The sequence below is a fragment of the Heptranchias perlo genome, chromosome 28, assembly GCF_035084215.1.
Source record: "Heptranchias perlo isolate sHepPer1 chromosome 28, sHepPer1.hap1, whole genome shotgun sequence".
NCBI classification, from domain to species: Eukaryota; Metazoa; Chordata; class Chondrichthyes; order Hexanchiformes; family Hexanchidae; genus Heptranchias; species Heptranchias perlo.
Window position 1 is genome coordinate 13,235,310 of NC_090352.1, and position 18,973 is coordinate 13,254,282.

The following is an 18,973-nucleotide window of genomic DNA, read 5'->3' on the forward strand; positions in this document are numbered from 1 at the left end:
GCTGTGAGAATCTTTCCCAACAGAAGTCACAAACCCTCCTGAGTTTCTTAAATCCCAAAATGTCCTTAAATTCTCCTGACCCACTGGAAGGGTAGGTCATGTCTGACTAATCTAGTTGGGTTTTTTCAGGAGGTCTCTAACAAGGTGGTCGGGGAGGGTCTATGGATGTTGTCTATATGGACTTCCAGAAAGCATCTGATAAGGTTCCGCACAAGACATTAATAGCGAGAACGAGTGCACATGGAATTCGAGGTCACCTTAGGACACGGGTTGAAAATTGGATGGGAGGTAGGAGAGAGAGAGCAGGGATAAAGGGAATGTACTCTGATTGACGGAATGTGACAAGTAGTGTTTCACTAGGGATCTGTACTGGAGCCTCGGCTTTTCACCATATATATCAATAATTTGGATGAAGGAATAGAGAGTTGAACACTGACACTGTTTAGGTGGAAAAGTAAGTTGTGTAGATGAGAGCACGAGATTGTGTTGACAGATTAAGTGAGGTGAACTCCACCTGCTAAAATTGTGGCAGATGGAGTTCAATGTGGGGAAGTGTGAGGTCATCCAATTTGGATCCAAGAAAGATAGATCAGAGTATTTTCTAAATGGCGAGAGACTAGAAACTGTGGAGGAGCAAAGGGATTTGGGTGTCCAGGTAAACAAAGCACTAAAAGCTAGTGCATAGGTACAAAAAGTAACTAAAAGGCTAATAGAATGTTGGCCTTTATCTCCAGAGGGCTGGAATACAAATGGAAGTTATGCTTCAGTTGTACAGAGCCTTGATCAGGCCCCATTGGTGCAGTTCTGAGCACCACTCCTCAGGAAGGATATACTGGCCTTAGGGAGGGGAGAGTGCAGATTTACCAAAATGATACAGGGGCTAAAAGGGTTAAATTTTGAGGACAAGTTGCGTAAACTTGGGTTGTATTCCCTTGAGTTTAAAAAAAGAAAAATGCCTGCATGGATTTGTTAAAGGCAAATCGTGTTCAACAAACTTGATTGAGTTTTTTGATGAGGTTTAACAGAGAGGCTTGGTGAGGGCAATGTGGTTGATGTGGTGTATATGGACTTTCAAAAGGTGTTTGATAAAGTGCCACATAATAGGCTTGTCAGCAAAACTGAAGTCCATGGAATAAAAGGGACAGTGGCAGCATGGATACGAAATTGGCTAAGTGACAGGAAACAGAGAGTAGTGGTGAACGGTTGTTTTTCGGACTGGAGGAAGGTATACAGTGGTGTTCCCCAGGGGTCGGTACTAGGACCACTGCTTTTTTTGATATATATATTAATCACCTGGACTTGGGTGTACAGGGCACAATTTCCAAATTTGCAGATGACACAAAACTTGGAAGTGTAGTAAAGTGAGGGGAATAGTAATAGACTTCAAGAGGATAAAGACAGGCTGGTGGAATGGGTGGACACATGGCAGATGAAATTTAACGCAGAGAAGTGCGAAGTGATACATGTTGGCAGGAAGAATGAGGAGAGGCAATATAAACGAAATGGTACAATTCTAAAGGGGCTGCAGGAACAGGGAGACCTGGGGGTATATGTGCACAAATCTTTGATGGTAGGACAGGTTGAGAAAGTGGTTAAAAAGCATATGGGATTCTGGGCTTTATAAATAAAGGCATAGCGTACAAAATCAAGGAAGTTATGTTGAACCTTTATAAAACACTGATTCAGCCACAACTGTGTCCAATTCTGGGCACCGCACTTTAGGAAGGATGTGAAGGCATTAGAGACGGTGCAGAAAAGATTTACTAGAATGGTTCCAGGGATGAGGGGCTTCAGTTACGTGGATAGACTGGAGAAGCTGGGGTTGTTCTCCTTACAGCAGAGATGGTTAAGAGGAGATTTGATAGAAGTGTTCAAAATCATGAAGGGTTTAGATAAAGTAAATAAAGAGAAACTGTTCCCATTGGCGGAAGGGTCGAGAACCAGAGGACACAGATTTAAGGTGATTGGCAAAAGAACCAAAGGTGACAGGAGGGAAAACATTTTTACGCAGCGAGTAGTTATGATCTGGAATGCACTGCCTGAAAGGGTGGTGGAAGCAAATTCAATCATGGCTTTCAAAAAGGAATTGAATAAATACTTGAAGGGAAAAAATCTGCATGTCTATGGGGAAAGAGCGGGGGAATGGGACCAACTGGATTGCTCTTACAAAGAGCCGGTACGGGCTCGATGAGCCGAATGGCCTCCTTCTGTGCTGTAACCATTCTATGATTCTATAATTCTAAGAAAGACCTGCATTAAAAAACTGCCTTTCGCAACCTCAGGATGTCCCAAAACACTTTACAGCCATCAAAGTACTTTTTGAAGTGTATTCACTGTTGTAATATAGAAAATGCGGCAGCCGATCTGCGCACAGCAAGGTCCTGCAAACAGCAATATGATAATGACCAGACAATGTGTTTTATTGGTGTTGGTTGAGGGATAAATATTGGCCAGGAAGAGTTCCCCTGCTGTTGTTCGAAATAGTGCCATGGATCTTATACATCCACGAGTGGGCAGGCAGGACCTCGGTTTAACATCTCCTCTGAAAATACGACATCTCCATCAGCGGTGCTGCACTCCCTCAGTACTGCACTGGAGTGTCAGCCTAGATTATGTCCTCAAGTCTCTAGAGCAAGACTTGAACTCATAGCCTTACTGATTCAGAAGCAAGAGTGCTACCCACTGAGCCATTGAGATTGATGGGTGAACTAATTGAGGTGTTTAAAATGATAAAGGATGCGACAGAGTAGATACAGAGAAGTTATTTCCTACGGTGGGGAAATCCGGAACAAGGGGGCACAGTCTTAAAATTAGAGCTAGGCCACTCAGGAGTGAAATCAAGAAGCACTTTTTCAGCCAAAGATTAGTGGAAATCTGGAAGTCTCTCCCCCAAAAGGCTGTGGATGCTGGGTCAATTGAAATTTTCAAGACTGAGATCGACAGATTTTTATCAGGTAAGGGTATCAGGGGATATGGATCAATGGTGGGTAAATCAGCTATGATCTAATTAAATGGCAGAACAGGCTCAAGGGGCTGAATGGCTGCCTCCTGTTCCCATGGAATGGGCATCTCGGTTAAAGTTAGATGGGTGCTTCAACAAGGATGCTCTCTGCCTTCTCTGCTTTTTGTGTTTTAAGTCACCTGCAGGGGACATCACAAGATCAAAGTGTCTATTTTCAGGTCCAGTTCCCACAAAATAGCTCGGTAATACGAAGAGATGGATGTGTTACTTTTTCCATCTTACCACAAGGGATTGGTCAAGGTCTTGTTTAAGGAGGTGACATTCTTTTTCAGAGTCTGACTTGGCACTAAATAAAGTGGATTAAATCCTGCAATCCTGCTTTTCCATGTGGTAAAACAGGTGTTAATGTTTGATCCAGATCAACCGAGCATTAATAGATAACTAAGGGACTACAAAACTCTCTTATAGCTTTAATTTGTCTTGTTTATTGGTGGTTTTAAGAAAGACAGGCTGAAATGACTATAGGATCTTGAGTAATACAGGTCTGAAAATGACTTGATTTGTAGGGGACTCAACCTAGCTCAACCTGCAATAGAACCAAAAACATTTTTAATTTAATTTAAATTCTTAATATAGATTTCAACATGTTTCAATTCACTAGGTCACGAGACATTTTTTTTTCACTCCTCATAGTAAATCTCGGAGATAGGCTGGCCTCAGTATAACTGGGACAGACGCTGACAGCTCCATTGGAGTTGGCCCCAAATCTCTCTCTTTCTGGACTGAGGGTGTAGAATTCATTCAGGTATAGGAACAGGAGCAGGCCATTCAGCCCCTCCGCCGTTCAAGGATATCATGACTGATCTGTACCTCAACTCCATATCCCTTGATAGCCTAACAAAAATATATCCATCTCCATTTTAAATTTCAATTGACCCAACAGCCTTTTGAGGGAGAGAGTTCCAGATTTCCACTATCCGTTGTGTGAAAAAGTGATTGCACGAGCTCTAATTTTAAGATTATGCCCCTTTATTCTGGGTTCTCCTGTCAGAAGAAAGAGTTTCTCTGTATCTACCCTATCAAATCCCTTCCTCATTTTAAAGACCTCAATTGGATCAGCCCTTCAACCAAGTTTACACAACCTGTCCTCATAATTTAACCCTTTCAGCACTGGTATCATTTTAGAAAATCTTCCCCCCGCCCTCTCACTAACATGGTGGGTTTCTCCAATACGCACAGCCTCATAGCTCTCCCGGAGCCCAAACAACAGCACTGTACTCAGAAAGGTATTGTCATGATGTGCCTCAATGCTTATAAATGTTACATTACATTACAGGGTTACCTCTAAAGGCAACTACATCACTGAAGGCAGCGAAACCTGTGATTTGCCATTTGCATCTGACTGCAGGCATGCCCTGGCTTGCTCTGGGAGAAAATGTGACTATTTAGTTCCTGTGCTTGTGCACTCCTGACCCCTGGACAACTGTGTACAAACAAATCTGCCCAGTTGTCCTGTTATTGCCAAATCCATTCCATATAAATGGGGGATTCAGCATAAACCCAAATATAGGAAAGGGTTCGATAATAAACAGAATCATAGAGTCATAGAAAGGTTACAGCACGGAAGGAGGCCATTTGGCCCATCGATTCTGTGCTGGCTCTATGCAAGAGCAATCCAGCTAGTCCCACTCCCCTGCCCTTTCCCCACCTACAAATTTTTCTTTCAAGTACTTATCCAATTCCTTTTTGAAAGCCACGATTGAATCTGCCTCCACCACCCTTTCAGGCAGCGCATTCCAGATTATAACCATTCGCTGCGTAAAAAAGTTTTTCCTCATGTCGCCTTTGGTTCTCTTGCCAATCACCTTAAATCTGTGTCCTCTGGTTCTCCAATGGGAACAGTTTCTCTCTGTCTAGACCCCTCATGATTTTGAACACTTCTATCAAATCTCCTCTCAACCTTCTCTGCTCTAAGGAGAACAACCCCAGCTTCTCCAGTCTATCCACGTAACTGAAGTCCCTCATCCCTGGCACCATTCTGGTAAATCTTTTCTGCACCCTCTCCAAGGCCTTCACATCCTTCCTAAAGTGCGGTGCCCAGAATTGGACACAATACTCCAGTTGTGGCCGAACCAGTGTTTTATAAAGGTTCATCATCACTTCCTTGCTTTTGTTCTCTATGTCTATTTATAAAGCCCGGGATTGTTAGACGCACCTCCCTACCTTTCACACTAAATCTTCACTAGCCCTTTAGTATCTAAGCAACAGCCTACAGATATGAGGAGGATCTCTCTCTAAACTACCGATTTAGCACTAAAACCTAGAACTTGTAGAGAGGAAGAATAACCTTTACCATGCAACAATAGATTTACAACTTGTTACTAATTCCTTTCATTTTCGATGGATTGGTTCAAGAGTCATTTTCGCCCTTGTTTAATAAGTCTGGGGGAACCATTGGTTTGTGTCATTTGTCTATTCACAATATTACCTATTTAATGAGGTTTGACATTACAGATGCTTCCCATGTGCTTCTGGAATTCCTCGTTCATCTAGAGTCCATGTCAAGTATAGTTTGGCTGCTTATTTTCCTTTTAGAACACAAAACAGTAGGAATGAGAAGTCTATCTGGCTCACCCTATCACTTACATTCAAGTATAGCCCAGTTTTTAATCTCCCACCTTTAGTTGGATTTATATATATTGGCTCAGTATTACTACTCTCACCTTTGAGTCAGAAGGTTGGGAGTTCAAGCCCAGCTCCAGGATTTGAGCACATAATCTAAGCTGACACTCTACTGAGGGAGTGCTGCACTGTCAGAGGTACCATCTTTCAGATGAAATGTTAAACTGAAGCCCTGTCTGCCCTCTCAGGCGGATGTAAAAGATCCCACACAATATTCGAAAATGCGCAGGGGAGTTATCTCCGGTGTCCTGACCAACATTTATTCATCAACCAATGCCACCAAAACAGATTAGCTGATCACTTATCTCATTGTTGTTTGTGGGATCTTGCTGTGTGCAAATCGACTGTCGCATTTCCCTATGTTACAACAGTGACTATGCTTCAAAAGTACCTCATTGGCTGTAAAGCGCTCTGGAACATCCTGAGGTCGTGAAAGGTGCTATATAAATACAAGTTCTTTCTTTATTTCTTTCCTTCATGTCTATTGTGGAACTAAATTGACTCTAAGATAGCAGACGATGCATTTTCAAGAACAGTAGGCCCCTGGTGTAACTGGAGTGGGCACAGGTGGAAACCTCTTTGCGAGCCACTCCCCAGGCTCCCCACTTCCCCAGACACTTCCCCAGACACTTCCCCAGACACTTCCCCAGACACTTCCAGGATTTTCTGCCAGAAGCGACAAAGGACATTCAATACATCTGGTCACGTAGGCAGGTGTACTGTAATCTGAACATATGAAATTGATGGGCAGAAAAAGACCTGCTGGTCCATCAAGCCTGCCCCACACCACGATGGCCAAAGCATCGTGACTAAACACTTCCTTCCCTCCCCCTACCTACCCCCCGCCGTGTAATCTCATGGGAAAGGCAAAAAAAGAGAAAATATCTGGGGCCAATAAGGGAAAAAATATTCTGGAAAATTCCTTTCCAACCCCCTCAGGCGATCGAAACCAGTCCAAGAGATGCTACCCAAATAACAGGAATACAGCAACCGATGTATTTTCTGCCGTAGAAATGTTGGGTGTTGAGGATACCTGTTTATCCCCGACATCCAGTGTTGCAATGGCAGTAGGGGAAGGGGTAATATTTAGATCTGAAAGAATGGAAAGTTTGTGCAATGATCACAGAGTGATGAATTCTAAAATAATGGATTTTAAAAAATCTTTATAATATAAAATGTTGTTAAAATTTTGCCCCATTTCGCAACTGCTGAAGCCAATCTCACTGACCCTCCTCCCACCCCCACCCCCGTAAAGACTCCTTGGCAAAGGTTGGGGAGTCTGACAAAATTATGCAAAGTGCCCGATCCCAGAAAATCAGCCAGGGTCGGGAGCGTAGGCCAGGGGTGAATGGACCTCCTGCCACAGCTCAGATATGCCGGGACTATGTTGAAGCAGAAAATCCCAGCCAGAACGGGAAGCTATTGTGTGCTAATAACTGCTCCCACTAGATGGTGCTGCATTCTTTTGTTCACACTACATTGCCCCTTTTATAGTCTTTGAATAGTTCGAGAACATTAGTAATAATGGATTTCAAATGTCCAAATAACATTGCGTTTCTTTAGGATGCTGCATTAGAGTTCTTGACTGTTTCTATATTTACGTTCACAAAGTGTTCTGTCGTTCTGAAGTAAAAGATTAACTGGAACATTCAAACCAGTTTTGTGTGTCTGTCATCACTTTACCCCACACACATTTCATCTTTTCTTGCCTTTTATCTAACTACATTTTAAGTACAGGATTAAACTAACAAACTCTCAGCCAATATACTATTGAGAGGAGGGGTTGCGGGCTCTTCACTATTGAGCAGAGTCTGTACCAGTCATTTTCTATCAGCACGTTTCAATCAAATCTTCTGGTTTCTTGACAACTCTGGGAGATCTCCAAACAGGGTCACTTCTGGCAGGCTGTTGAGATTAATCAGTTGTAAACAATTTTACAACACCAAGTTATAGTCCAGCAATTTTATTTTAAATTCACAAGCTTTCGGAGGCTTCCTCCTTCCTCAGGTGAACGTTGTTGGAAAAATTTTGCCCCATTTCGCAACTGCTGAAGCCAATCTCACTGACCCTCCTCCCTCCTCCCACCCCCATTCCCGCAAAGACTCCTTGGCAAAGGTTGGGGAGTCTGACAAAATTATGCAAAGTGCCCGATTTCCAACAACGTTCACCTGAGGAAGGAGGAAGCCTCCGAAAGCTTGTGAATTTAAAATAAAATTGCTGGACTGTAACTTGGTGTTGTAAAATTGATTACAATTGTCAACCCCAGTCCATCACCGGCATCTCCACATCGAGATTAATCAGTGGATTGGTTTTCACTCTGGTTAGCCCTGTTGCATTGGTATTTCCACATTTGTTTCAACCATTCCTTTGTCTGGTTTTCTCGTTGATGTCTGGCAGATGTCTTGTTAAATGTTCTTATTGTCTGTCTCTACTGAGGTGCTGTTTCTCATTGAATGATACTTTGTGTAGACCATACATGATCTCTGGGACTCTGCGTACAGATTCAATTGCCAGTGGGGGGTAAATTGCATGCCTTGTGGTCATTGTAAGTCTTCTGTTTATATTTCTGCACTAATTTCTTCCCAACAATCTCTGGATCCTCTGAGTGCAGCAAGTTTTCATTCTTGGGTGAGTTTGGTCTTACCTTGCAATTCACGAGGAGCTCCATGGGTGATGTGCAACATTCTAACATTGTGCCCTCATGATGCAGAAGACAGTTGCACACACCTCAACTGCTGTGCTTTGCTTTCTTGGTCATGTATCTGACTGCAATGATTTCCCTACTAATCCACTGGATTAGGTGGTGAGGACTGGATGCAGTTGTGTCTGCACTCCCCTGTCCTGCGCACGTGTTGGAATTCTGAACTGTGGACGGTTATCTGAACAGACATTGCTTTGTGAATACTGATCTCATTGCATCTATCACAGCCCTGTCTTGTGCTGCTCAGGAAAGTAGTCTGTGACTATAACGTATTCTTGTCTGTCCAATGTAAATAAATCCACTCCATGTGACTGGATGGAGATTCAGTGCTTTAGTCTGTTGTCTAGGCTTGTACAGGTCAGAAGGTCAGAAATGGGGATGCTCGCTGATGATTGCACAGTGTTCAGTTCCATTCGCAACCCCTCAAATAATGAAGCAGTCCGAGCCCGCATGCAGCAAGACCTGGACAACATCCAGGCTTGGGCTCATAAGTGGCAAGTAACATTCACGCCAGACAAGTGCCAGGCAATGACCATCTCCAACAAGAGAGAATCTAACCACCTCCCCTTGACATTCAACGGCATTACCATCACCGAATCCCCCACCATCAACATCCTGGGGGTCACCATTGACCAGAAACTTAACTGGACCAGCCATATAAATACTGTGGCTACAAGAGCAGGTCAGAGGCTGGGTATTCTGTGGCGAGTGACTCACCTCCTGACTCCCCGAAGCCTTTCCATCATCTACAAGGCACAAGTCAGGAGTGTGATGGAATACTCTCCACTTGCCTGGATGAGTGCAGCTCCAACAACACTCAAGAAGCTCGACACCATCCAAGATAAAGCAGCCCGCTTGATTGGCACTCCATCCACCACCCTAAACATTCACTCCCTTCACCACCGGCGCACAGTGGCTGCAGTGTGTACCATCCACAGGATGCACTGCAGCAACTCGCCAAGGCTTCTTCGACAGCACCTCCCAAACCCACGACCTCTACCACCTAGAAGGACAAGAGCAGCAGGCACATGGGAACAACACCACCTGCACGTTCCCCTCCAAGTCACACACCATCCCGACTTGGAAATATATCGCCGTTCCTTCATCGTCGCTGGGTCAAAATCCTGGAACTCCCTTCCTAACAGCACTGTGGGAGAACCGTCACCACACGGACTGCAGCGGTTCAAGAAGGCGGCTCACCACCACCTTCTCAAGGGCAATTAGGGATGGGCAATAAATGCCGGCCTCGCCAGCGACGCCCACATCCCATGAACGAATAAATTAATAAAAACAGCGTGATCTGCAGGTTGACACAATCTGCATGATGTCCTGATTCATTTTTGGCCTGTATATGTTCACAGTGTCAACATTTTTTGATGCTAAATGCCCTTCATTTCTCAGTTGGACTCTGAATATACTTTAAAATTGTCACTGTATTAATATCTTCCTCTGTTGGTTTTTTGGATCATTTTACAGTAGCAGATGATGGTCACACCACTCAAAATAAAAACGTAACCAGGCAGCATGGTAGGATGGTGCAGTGACTTTTCCCTTTACCTCTGAGCTAGGGCCTGAATCTAATCCAAATGAAAGCCCCCTCTTTCTGTTAAAGAAATAACTTGCATTTATAGAACTTCCTCAGGGTATCCCAAAGTGCTTTACGGCCAATTAATTACTTTTGAAGTGTATTCACTGTTGTTATCGAGGCAAACGCGGCAGCCAATTTGTGCACAGCAAGATCCCACGGACAGTGAATGAATAAACGATCAGATTCTTCTATTTTTGGTGGTTAAGGGAGGAATCTTGCCAGAACACTGGGAGAACTCCCTGTTCTCTTTGAATAGTGCAAGACATCATTTACATCCATCTGAGGCAGACAGTGCCTCAGTTTAACACCTGGCACAGAAGTCCAGATGACCAATTACAAAATCAGTCTATCCCTAGACCCCAATCTTGGCAAACCATTCAACAAATGAGATGTCTGCTATGACATCGAAGGGAATGCTTGGATGGGGGACTCTCCCATTTATATAGGACCTCATCCTGTCCTGAGGACATCCCAAAGTGCTTTACAAAGAAATGGATTACATTTGAAGGCAGTAACCATTGTTATGTAGGCCAAAGTGGCAGCCAGTTTGTGCGCTGCAAGGTTCCACAAAGATCGTATGAAAGGATAACCGGATAATCTGTGCTTGGTAGTGGATTGATCCTCTATCCATTCCTCAGGAAGACTGGGAGTCTGTTTGTCCTTTTTCAAAGTAGCAACTTGCCTTGGTTGAAGCCACGTGGCTTCTTTTTCTCGGGCAACACTACGGCTGCTGTGGTACCAGCTAGAGCTTGTACTGATGTTGGGTTGAGGCCCTGCGAAGCAGCATTGTTTCAGTCGTGCCAGGCTCAGTACAGCAATTACATCAGTCGTGCCAGGCTCAGTACAGCAATTACAGTGGTTATCTTAAAGCTGACTACATATTGAGAAAGACTTTCGATGACTGAAGATATCACATTGAAGAAGACTTAAGAAAGACCTTGTGAGGGGTGGGGGGCTTTGAGGGGTTGGAGATGCTTTTCATCTCACGAGAAGAATGCTGGAACAGGAGGGTCGGTTCCATGCTTTGGACCATGTCCTGTTGAGGATTGGTATCTGGAGCTAAGGTAGCAGCTTTGCGAAATACCACAGCCGGCAGTCATGGAAGTAATTCAATTGCCTGGACGTCCAAGTTGCAATCTGGTCACTTAATGAGAACCAACACTGGTTAACATTGAAGTGGAGGGTGAACCCGCTGGTTGTGCTGATTTGTGACCAATGTGGGTGCAGAGGTAGCAATAGTGGCAACAACAACTTGCATCTGTATAACACCTTCAACGTAGAAAAACATCCCAAGGTAATTTACGGAGGCAAAAGGAAAAAAATGGACCCTGGGCCAAAGAAGGAGTGACCAAAAGCTTAGCCAAAAAGGTTGGTTTCAGAGGAAATGCGCAAGTGGAGAGGCAGAGGGGTTTAGGTAGAGAATTCTAGAGTGTGGGGCTTAGGCAGCTGAAGGTAAGGCTACCGACGCTGGGGCAAACAGGGGGAGGGATTACAGAGATAGGGAGGGTTAAGGCCATGGAGTGATTTAAACACAAGGATGAGAATTTTAAATGAAGCAGTGGAGAATCGTGACCCAACAAAAATCAGTGAGTACAGGGGTGATGGGGAGCAGCATAACCTACGGGCAGCAAAGTTTTGGATGAGCTGAAGTTTATGGAGGGTGGAAGTTGGGAAAGCATTAGGATATTCATGACTGGAGATGACAAAGGCATGGATGAGGTTTCCAATGGCAGGGAGGCGGAGGCAGGGCAATGTTATCAAGCTGGAACAGGTGATCCTTCTGATGGAGAGGATAGGAGATTGGATACTTAGCTGGGAGTCTAATAGGATGGCATGGTTGCCAACAGTTTGGTTCAGCCTGAGACAGTGACCAGGGAGGGGGAGGGGGTCAGTGAAGAGTTAATTCTACCTCATTTCTTAAATCTCTAAATATGTAAAGAACATTACTGACATCATGCAGGAGGAACACATCAAGGACACGAATCAGTGACCAAAAGCTTAGCCAAAGAAGTGGGTTTTAGAGGAAGCGAGCAGGTGGAGAGGCAGAGGGGTTTAGGAAGAAAATTCCAAAGTGTGAGGCAAACGGGGGGGGGGGGGGTGGGGGGAAATGCACGAGAGGTCGTAAATTACCTGGGGATGTTTTTCTACATTGAAAGGCATTATACAAATACAAGTTGTTATTGCTGTCTTTGCACCCACATTGCTCACAAATCAGACCAACCAGCGGGTTCAGCCTCCAGCTCAATGTTAACCAGAGTCGGTTCTAATTTAAATAACCCATGGCCTTTGTGGCCAGGTGATCTTCCCCACTCTGCTGTATGTAGCCACCTGTTCTGGGTCAGGCTGTCGCATCACCCGTTGATGGCAGAAGATTTCTTTCTTGCTCAGGAGAAAGTGTGTAGTTTCTGTTTCTTAGATGTCTGTTAGGAAACAGATTAGGACCTTGCCTGTTGTCTGAGGGTTTGTGGAGAGAAAACAGTTCAGGACCTCTCCAGTCTGGGACCCTATAGAGAGAAATTTCCTTCAAACTCATATCAAGATTGTTTAAATTTATTTTGTATTCTCAGACTACAAAGTTCGTGCATCATTCTTTTTTCAATGACGCCATCTTGAAGGGCATTCCAAGTTTATCTACCCCCTGGTTGGATCACACTGCTTAATACCGTCTCTGGTGCCAATTGCCATGGTTCTGGCTGTCATGTTTCAGCATTTTTGGGCCATTTTTTCCACAGAAAAGATTTGAAAAGAAAAATTACTTTTAATGTTTTCCTTTAGCAAAGTGCATTTTTACAAGTTTAAAAAAAGGCACCTAGACGAAAGGTGGTTACTTGCTAAACCTAAGTTATTTTCCCCAGAATCCAAATAATAAGCAATTGGTTAGCTTGCCTGACTATTCAAAAACACCCATTGTGTTGGAAATTCCTTTGATTCCTGTTAGTCTGTGAAAAGGGGGCTATATAGAGAAAGGTAGAAAGAGAGAGAGAAAGACACAAGCCTTTTAAAAACAGAAGTCAGCGCAGTCAAACTTTTAAGCAGAATGCTGCATAAACTTTAGGGAGGCTCAGAAAGTCAGATATGCTAGAGGAAGAGTTAGAAAAGATCATGTTTAAGTTAAGTATTGTGGAGAGGCGTGGTGCATTTATTTTGCATCATTACACAAAGATACACTGTAGTCAATAGTTCCTACTGCAACAGTGTGACATTCACAGACAATGGGTAGAAAATGTAGCCCTCAGAATGTCAGCATCCCAGGTCAGATATACTATGGTATAGTTCCTTCTACTCAGCCCCAATCTCAGAAGTGCAACCCCAGCTGCACTAGTGTGATATTTTTCTATTTCCCATATCAGCTATCCTGTGGCCTTCTGAGTGAGATTGACAATTTACTAATTTCACACACCAACCTTAGAGTCACGAGACAGAGGATTTTTATCCCAGCAGTTTCAGCTGGATTAGAATTCAGGTCCAAGAGTTGAACAGCCAGGGTCTAACCGATTCATTACCCAATCACTCTTTCATTAGCATTATAGAATCATAGAATCATAGAATCATAGAAGTTACAACATGGAAACAGGCCCTTCGGCCCAACATGTCCATGTCGCCCAGTTTATACCACTAAGCTAGTCCCAATTGCCTGCACATGGCCCATATCCCTCGATACCCATCTTACCCATGTAACTGTCCAAATGCTTTTTAAAAGACAAAATTGTACCCGCCTCTACTACTGCCTCTGGCAGCTCGTTCCAGACACTCACCACCCTTTGAGTGAAAAAATTGCCCCTCTGGACCCTTTTGTATCTCTCCCCTCTCACCTTAAATCTATGCCCCCTCGTTATAGACTCCCCTACCTTTGGGAACAGATTTTGACTATCGACCTTATCTATGCCCCTCATTATTTTATAGACTTCTATAAGATCACCCCTTAACCTCCTACTCTCCAGGGAATAAAGTCCCAGTCTGTCTAACCTCTCCCTGTAAGTCAAACCATCAAGTCCCGGTAGCATCCTAGTAAATCTTTTCTGCACTCTTTCTAGTTTAATAATATCCTTTCTATAATAGGGTGACCAGAACTGTACACAGTACTCCAAGTGTGGCCTCACCAATGCCCTGTACAACTTCAACAAGACATCCCAACTCCTGCATTCAATGTTCTGACCAATGAAACCAAGCATGCTGAATGCCTTCTTCACCACCCTATCCACCTGTGACTCCACTTTCAAGGAGCTATGAATCTGTACTCCTAGATCTCTTTGTTCTATAACTCTCCCCAAAGCCCTACCATTAACGGAGTAGGTCCTGGCCCGATTTGATCTACCAAAATGCATCACCTCACATTTATCTAAATTAAACTCCATCTGCCATTCATCGGCCCACTGGCCCAATTTATCAAGATCCCGTTGCAATCCTAGATAACCTTCTTCACTGTCCACAATGCCACCAATCTTGGTGTCATCTGCAAACTTACTAACCATGCCTCCTAAATTCTCATCCAAATCATTAATATAAATAACAAATAACAGCGGACCCAGCACCGATCCCTGAGGCACACCGCTGGACACAGGCATCCAGTTTGAAAAACAACCCTCGACAACCACCCTCTGTCTTCTGTCGTCAAGCCAATTTTGTATCCAATTGGCTACCTCACCTTGGATCCCATGAGATTTAACCTTATGTAACAACCTACCATGCGGTACCTTGTCAAATGCTTTGCTGAAGTCCATGTAGACCACGTCTACTGCACAGCCCTCATCTATCTTCTTGGTTACCCCTTCAAAAAACTCAATCAAATTCGTGAGACATGATTTTCCTCTCACAAAACCATGCTGACTGTTCCTAATTAGTCCCTGCCTCTCCAAATGCCTGTAGATTCTGTCCCTCAGAATACCCTCTAACAACTTACCCACTACAGATGTCAGGCTCACTGGTCTGTAGTTCCCAGGCTTTTCCCTGCCGCCCTTCTTAAACAAAGGCACAACATTTGCTACCCTCCAATCTTCAGGCACCTCACCTGTAGCGGTGGATGATTCAAATATCTCTGCTAGGGGACCCGCAATTTCCTCCCTAACCTCCCATAACGTCCTGGGATACATTTCATCAGGTCCCGGAGATTTATCTACCTTGATGCGCGTTAAGACTTCCAGCACCTCCCTCTCTGTAATATGTACACTCCTCAAGACATCACTATTTATTTCCCCAAGTTCCCTAACATCCATGCCTTTCTCAACCGTAAATACCGATGTGAAATATTCATTCAGGATCTCACCCATCTCTTGTGGTTCCGCACATAGATGACCTTGTTGATCCTTAAGAGGCCCTACTCTCTCCCTAGTTACCCTTTTGCCCTTTATGTATTTGTAGAAGCTCTTTGGATTCACCTTTGCCTGATCTGCCAAAGCAATCTCATATCCCCTTTTTGCCCTCCTGATTGCAAAAACATTTTACCATGTTTTCAAAGCAAGAGGTAAGGTATCATACAGACAGCAAAAATATCATTGTGTTTATTTTATTGGTTCTCAGGATGTGGGCGACACTGATAATCAGCCTTTATTGCCGAAGTGCATCAAGAATCAATTACATAGTGTGGGATTGGAGTTGTGTGTAGGCCAGACCAGGCATGGTGTCAAATTTTCTTCCCTGAAGGGCATTAGTGAACAAGTTGGGTTTTTACAACAATCCAGCAGCTTTCATTGTCATTTTTTCCAGTGCTAGCCCACAAATGATCAGATTTATTGAATTCAATTTCACATCTTGTCATGGTGGGATGTGAACTCAGGGTTGCCAGTCCAGTATCATAACCACTACACTATCATACACACACATGTGATGTGTATTTTAGCTGTGATGTATTAACAACTAACCTCATTCTAGCTAGGTAAAGGTAAATGCACTTACTTCCTGTTTCGCTCTTTCACCACCATCCTGGTCATGCTCTGGATGCATTGTGCTCGGTAGTTTTCATAGTGTACATCACGTGTCACATCTTTCAGGTCCTGCATATGTGTTCGGATCAACATGTTTCGTAACCTCACAAAGTCACAGTGAGCAGGATTCTCCACTGCAAAGAGGATAGAAAGAATGAAGAACTTGTGGTTATAATACTATCACATAACTTAGGATGTCCCAAAACACTTCACATACAATGAATTACCTTGACGTGCAGTCACTTTTGTTATGTGGGCAAATGCAACAATTTGCATACAGCAAGGTCTCACTTCCTGTGACCAGTTAATTTGGTTTTGATGGTGTTGTTGAGGGAGGAACGTTGATTAGGACACCAGGAGATCGTTCATCTGTTCTTTAAATGGCGCCATGGACTCTTTAACATCCATCTGAACAGGCAGGCAAGGCCTCAGTTTAGCATCTCATCCAAAGGGCAGCACCTCCAACAAAGCAGCTCTCCCTCAGTACTGCATGTAGCGTCAGCCCAGGTTATATGCTCAAGTCCCAGAGTGGGGCTTGAACCCACAAACTTATGATTCAGAGGAAAGAATGCTATCAAATTGCCACTGGGGAAGATTAGACACTCATCAGATCCTAAACTCAAAATGGGCCTTTTTTTACCCACATGTTTCATGTGAGACAATCTTTATCATAATGGGAGTTCAGACTAAAAACGTGTGCTGGTCTTTGGTCTATTTTTTGCCTGCATGGGGCAAAGGTCTCCCCTTTTATAGCAGGTTGGTAGGACAGTGCAGTGCTTTGCCCCATGACATTACTCATGGATAGTCTGGGCTCTGGAGCCTGCTGTTTAGCTGCTAAGATGGAACAAGCAGTATTTAACCTGGCCTCTCTTTAAAGCCACTGTTCAGTTGCTCCCTGTAAAGAATTGGTCTAAATAGGCGCACGTTGAGATCTGGTAGAGGCGAATGGCAGGGGGGAGTTTCTATAGATTGGTGGCCGCTCATAAATCCCCAGCTCCTTATCTTGGAGAAAGGCCAGATTATCAATGTCAAACCAGCAGAAAATGACTTTCTTTGTGTTTCATTATTTTACATCTGTAGCAAAGTGCAAAATCTGGAACGAGACAGAGGTGTGCTAGGCACATGTACATGTATTAGGGACTGGGATCTGCAGTTTACTATACAGCTTCTGGGGCACAGATGTCTTCAATGTGCAAAACAATTGGAACATCATTTGATGAGAAAATCAAACTGAGGGAAGATTCTTGCATGGAAAAACCTAACGAACCAGTATTCCTCTGATGATGTGCCCAGTTTTGCAACTGACCCTCGTTAAGGACTTGAACCAAATAAAGAGAAAAACAACCAAAAAAAAAGAATTTTTAGGTACATGGGGATGACTTTTGAAAAAGGGATAGGCTTGTTTTGCCATTTATGAGGAGCTCCTGGTACCTGCCCACCACACGAGGTTTCACACTTGTGTTCTACAGTTGACCAACTTGGGGAGAGGAACGTAGGTAAGCAGGGGTCAAGGTGGCTCCAAGATGATATGCCTGTTGACAGAAGCTCAGGATCAAGTCAACCCTGTTAGGCCAATTGTAATCTGACACCTGAATCGGGCAGGTCTGCAGTACTCCAGGCACGATTGACGATTTCCTAGCCAGCCTGGATCAGTGATGGAACCTGGAGGGCTAGACCTGTCATGAGGGGTCGGGATTCTTCCCACAAGGCTTTAGATCCCCCTAAGCCTCAGATCTGCCAACTTGTGCCAAACTCTCTGGACTTGGAAAAGTGGGATATGTTCCTGTGGGGCGAGAGTGTGCATTTATATTGGACAATCAGAAACTCTGCAGGCAGGTATAAATTCATCAATATTTTGGCTTGCAGTCGTTCAAACATGGTGTGTGTAAGACATCATGTTGACCAAAATAAAACTACCCACCTTCATATTAATATGAAATGTTCAACCAAATGGAGCAGCATCCAATGAATGGAGGACAATCTACTTTTTTGTCTTCAATTTCCATTTTTTTAGTAAGCCATTATTTTACAAAACCAGGTATTTAACATTGTTTTCACAAACAGATCACATGTCTGTTTTTGAACTTTTGAGGTGCCCGATGTGGGTGCTTAAAAAACTTTGATCCAGGCAAATCTCACTTTTTTTCCCCTTTAACCGGAGGAGCAAGACACAGTTTAGATTCAACAAATATTAGAAAAGATATGTGATTCTGCATTACCTTCTACAATACCCCAGGGATACTGTCGCCCCCGAACTCTTCTTCCTTTGGCTTCAACCACAGTGTTGCTACCAATCACAGTGAATGGGATGCTGTCCTAGATCAGAAAATTAAAGGCCAGATAAAAATAAAACAACTGAGATTAATGCATCTCTTTGAATAATCTCTCTGGAAGCAGAACCCAAAGTATCTTCAGCATTGGGTACTGAGCAGCACTCTCTCGAATTGAGTCCGAGACTGAGATTAATGAACATTGTACACAGAACATACAGAAACCATATCTGTTATTTTGATAAACACTCATGTTCCAATTATTTGAGATATCTTGTGATCGTTCCATGATTCCGGAAAAATCTAGTGAAAAAAATCTTTGAGGAGCTTTATCTCCCAAAGAGCTTCTTTTAAAGTACTGACACACTGAATGGGAGGTGGATGGTTGTAGTCATCAAGGGTTGCAATTCCAGAGCATAGAACAACACTGGGGAAGCAGGACTGTGGCACACTGCATGAGCTGTCAGCCCTGATGTCACCAACAGAGCCTGGCAATAAATCTCCGTTCAATTTTCTGATTCTCTCCACGTTGCAAACTTACCCAATTTCACCTTATGCGAGGGTTGTGCCCTACTGGTGTTTCCTCATGGAGACTATCTCAGCCTCAGCTGCATTTGAGCCCCTGTTCGCTGCCACACTTGATCATCCTGCAAATGCACACTAACTCTTTTGGTGAGGCTTCCTCATCTTTCTTTTTGAGGCTCAAATCTAGACCCATGTGACCTCAACATCGAGCAGATGTCCAAGACGGGGTGAGTTCTCAGTTGAGAAAAATAGAGTTTCTCTCCAGCTCCCATCCACAGCCATGGAGAGTAGTGCTACTTTCACACCTCACTTATCCCTACCTGA

The 18,973-nt window shown here is 43.8% G+C and overlaps 1 protein-coding gene across 1 annotated transcript in view; it reads right to left on the bottom strand.

Moving 5' to 3' along the window:
• Window positions 1-18,973, bottom strand: part of LOC137344857 (septin-4-like) — a 56,660-nt gene that overhangs the window by 7,983 nt on the left and 29,704 nt on the right. Inside the window, exons 8-9 of the mRNA XM_068008067.1 lie at window positions 18,074-18,170; window positions 15,826-15,988 (exon numbers count right to left, since the gene is read on the bottom strand). Of these exons, the coding sequence (XP_067864168.1) occupies window positions 15,826-15,988; window positions 18,074-18,170 (260 nt within the window). The remainder of the gene's footprint in view (window positions 1-15,825; window positions 15,989-18,073; window positions 18,171-18,973) is intronic.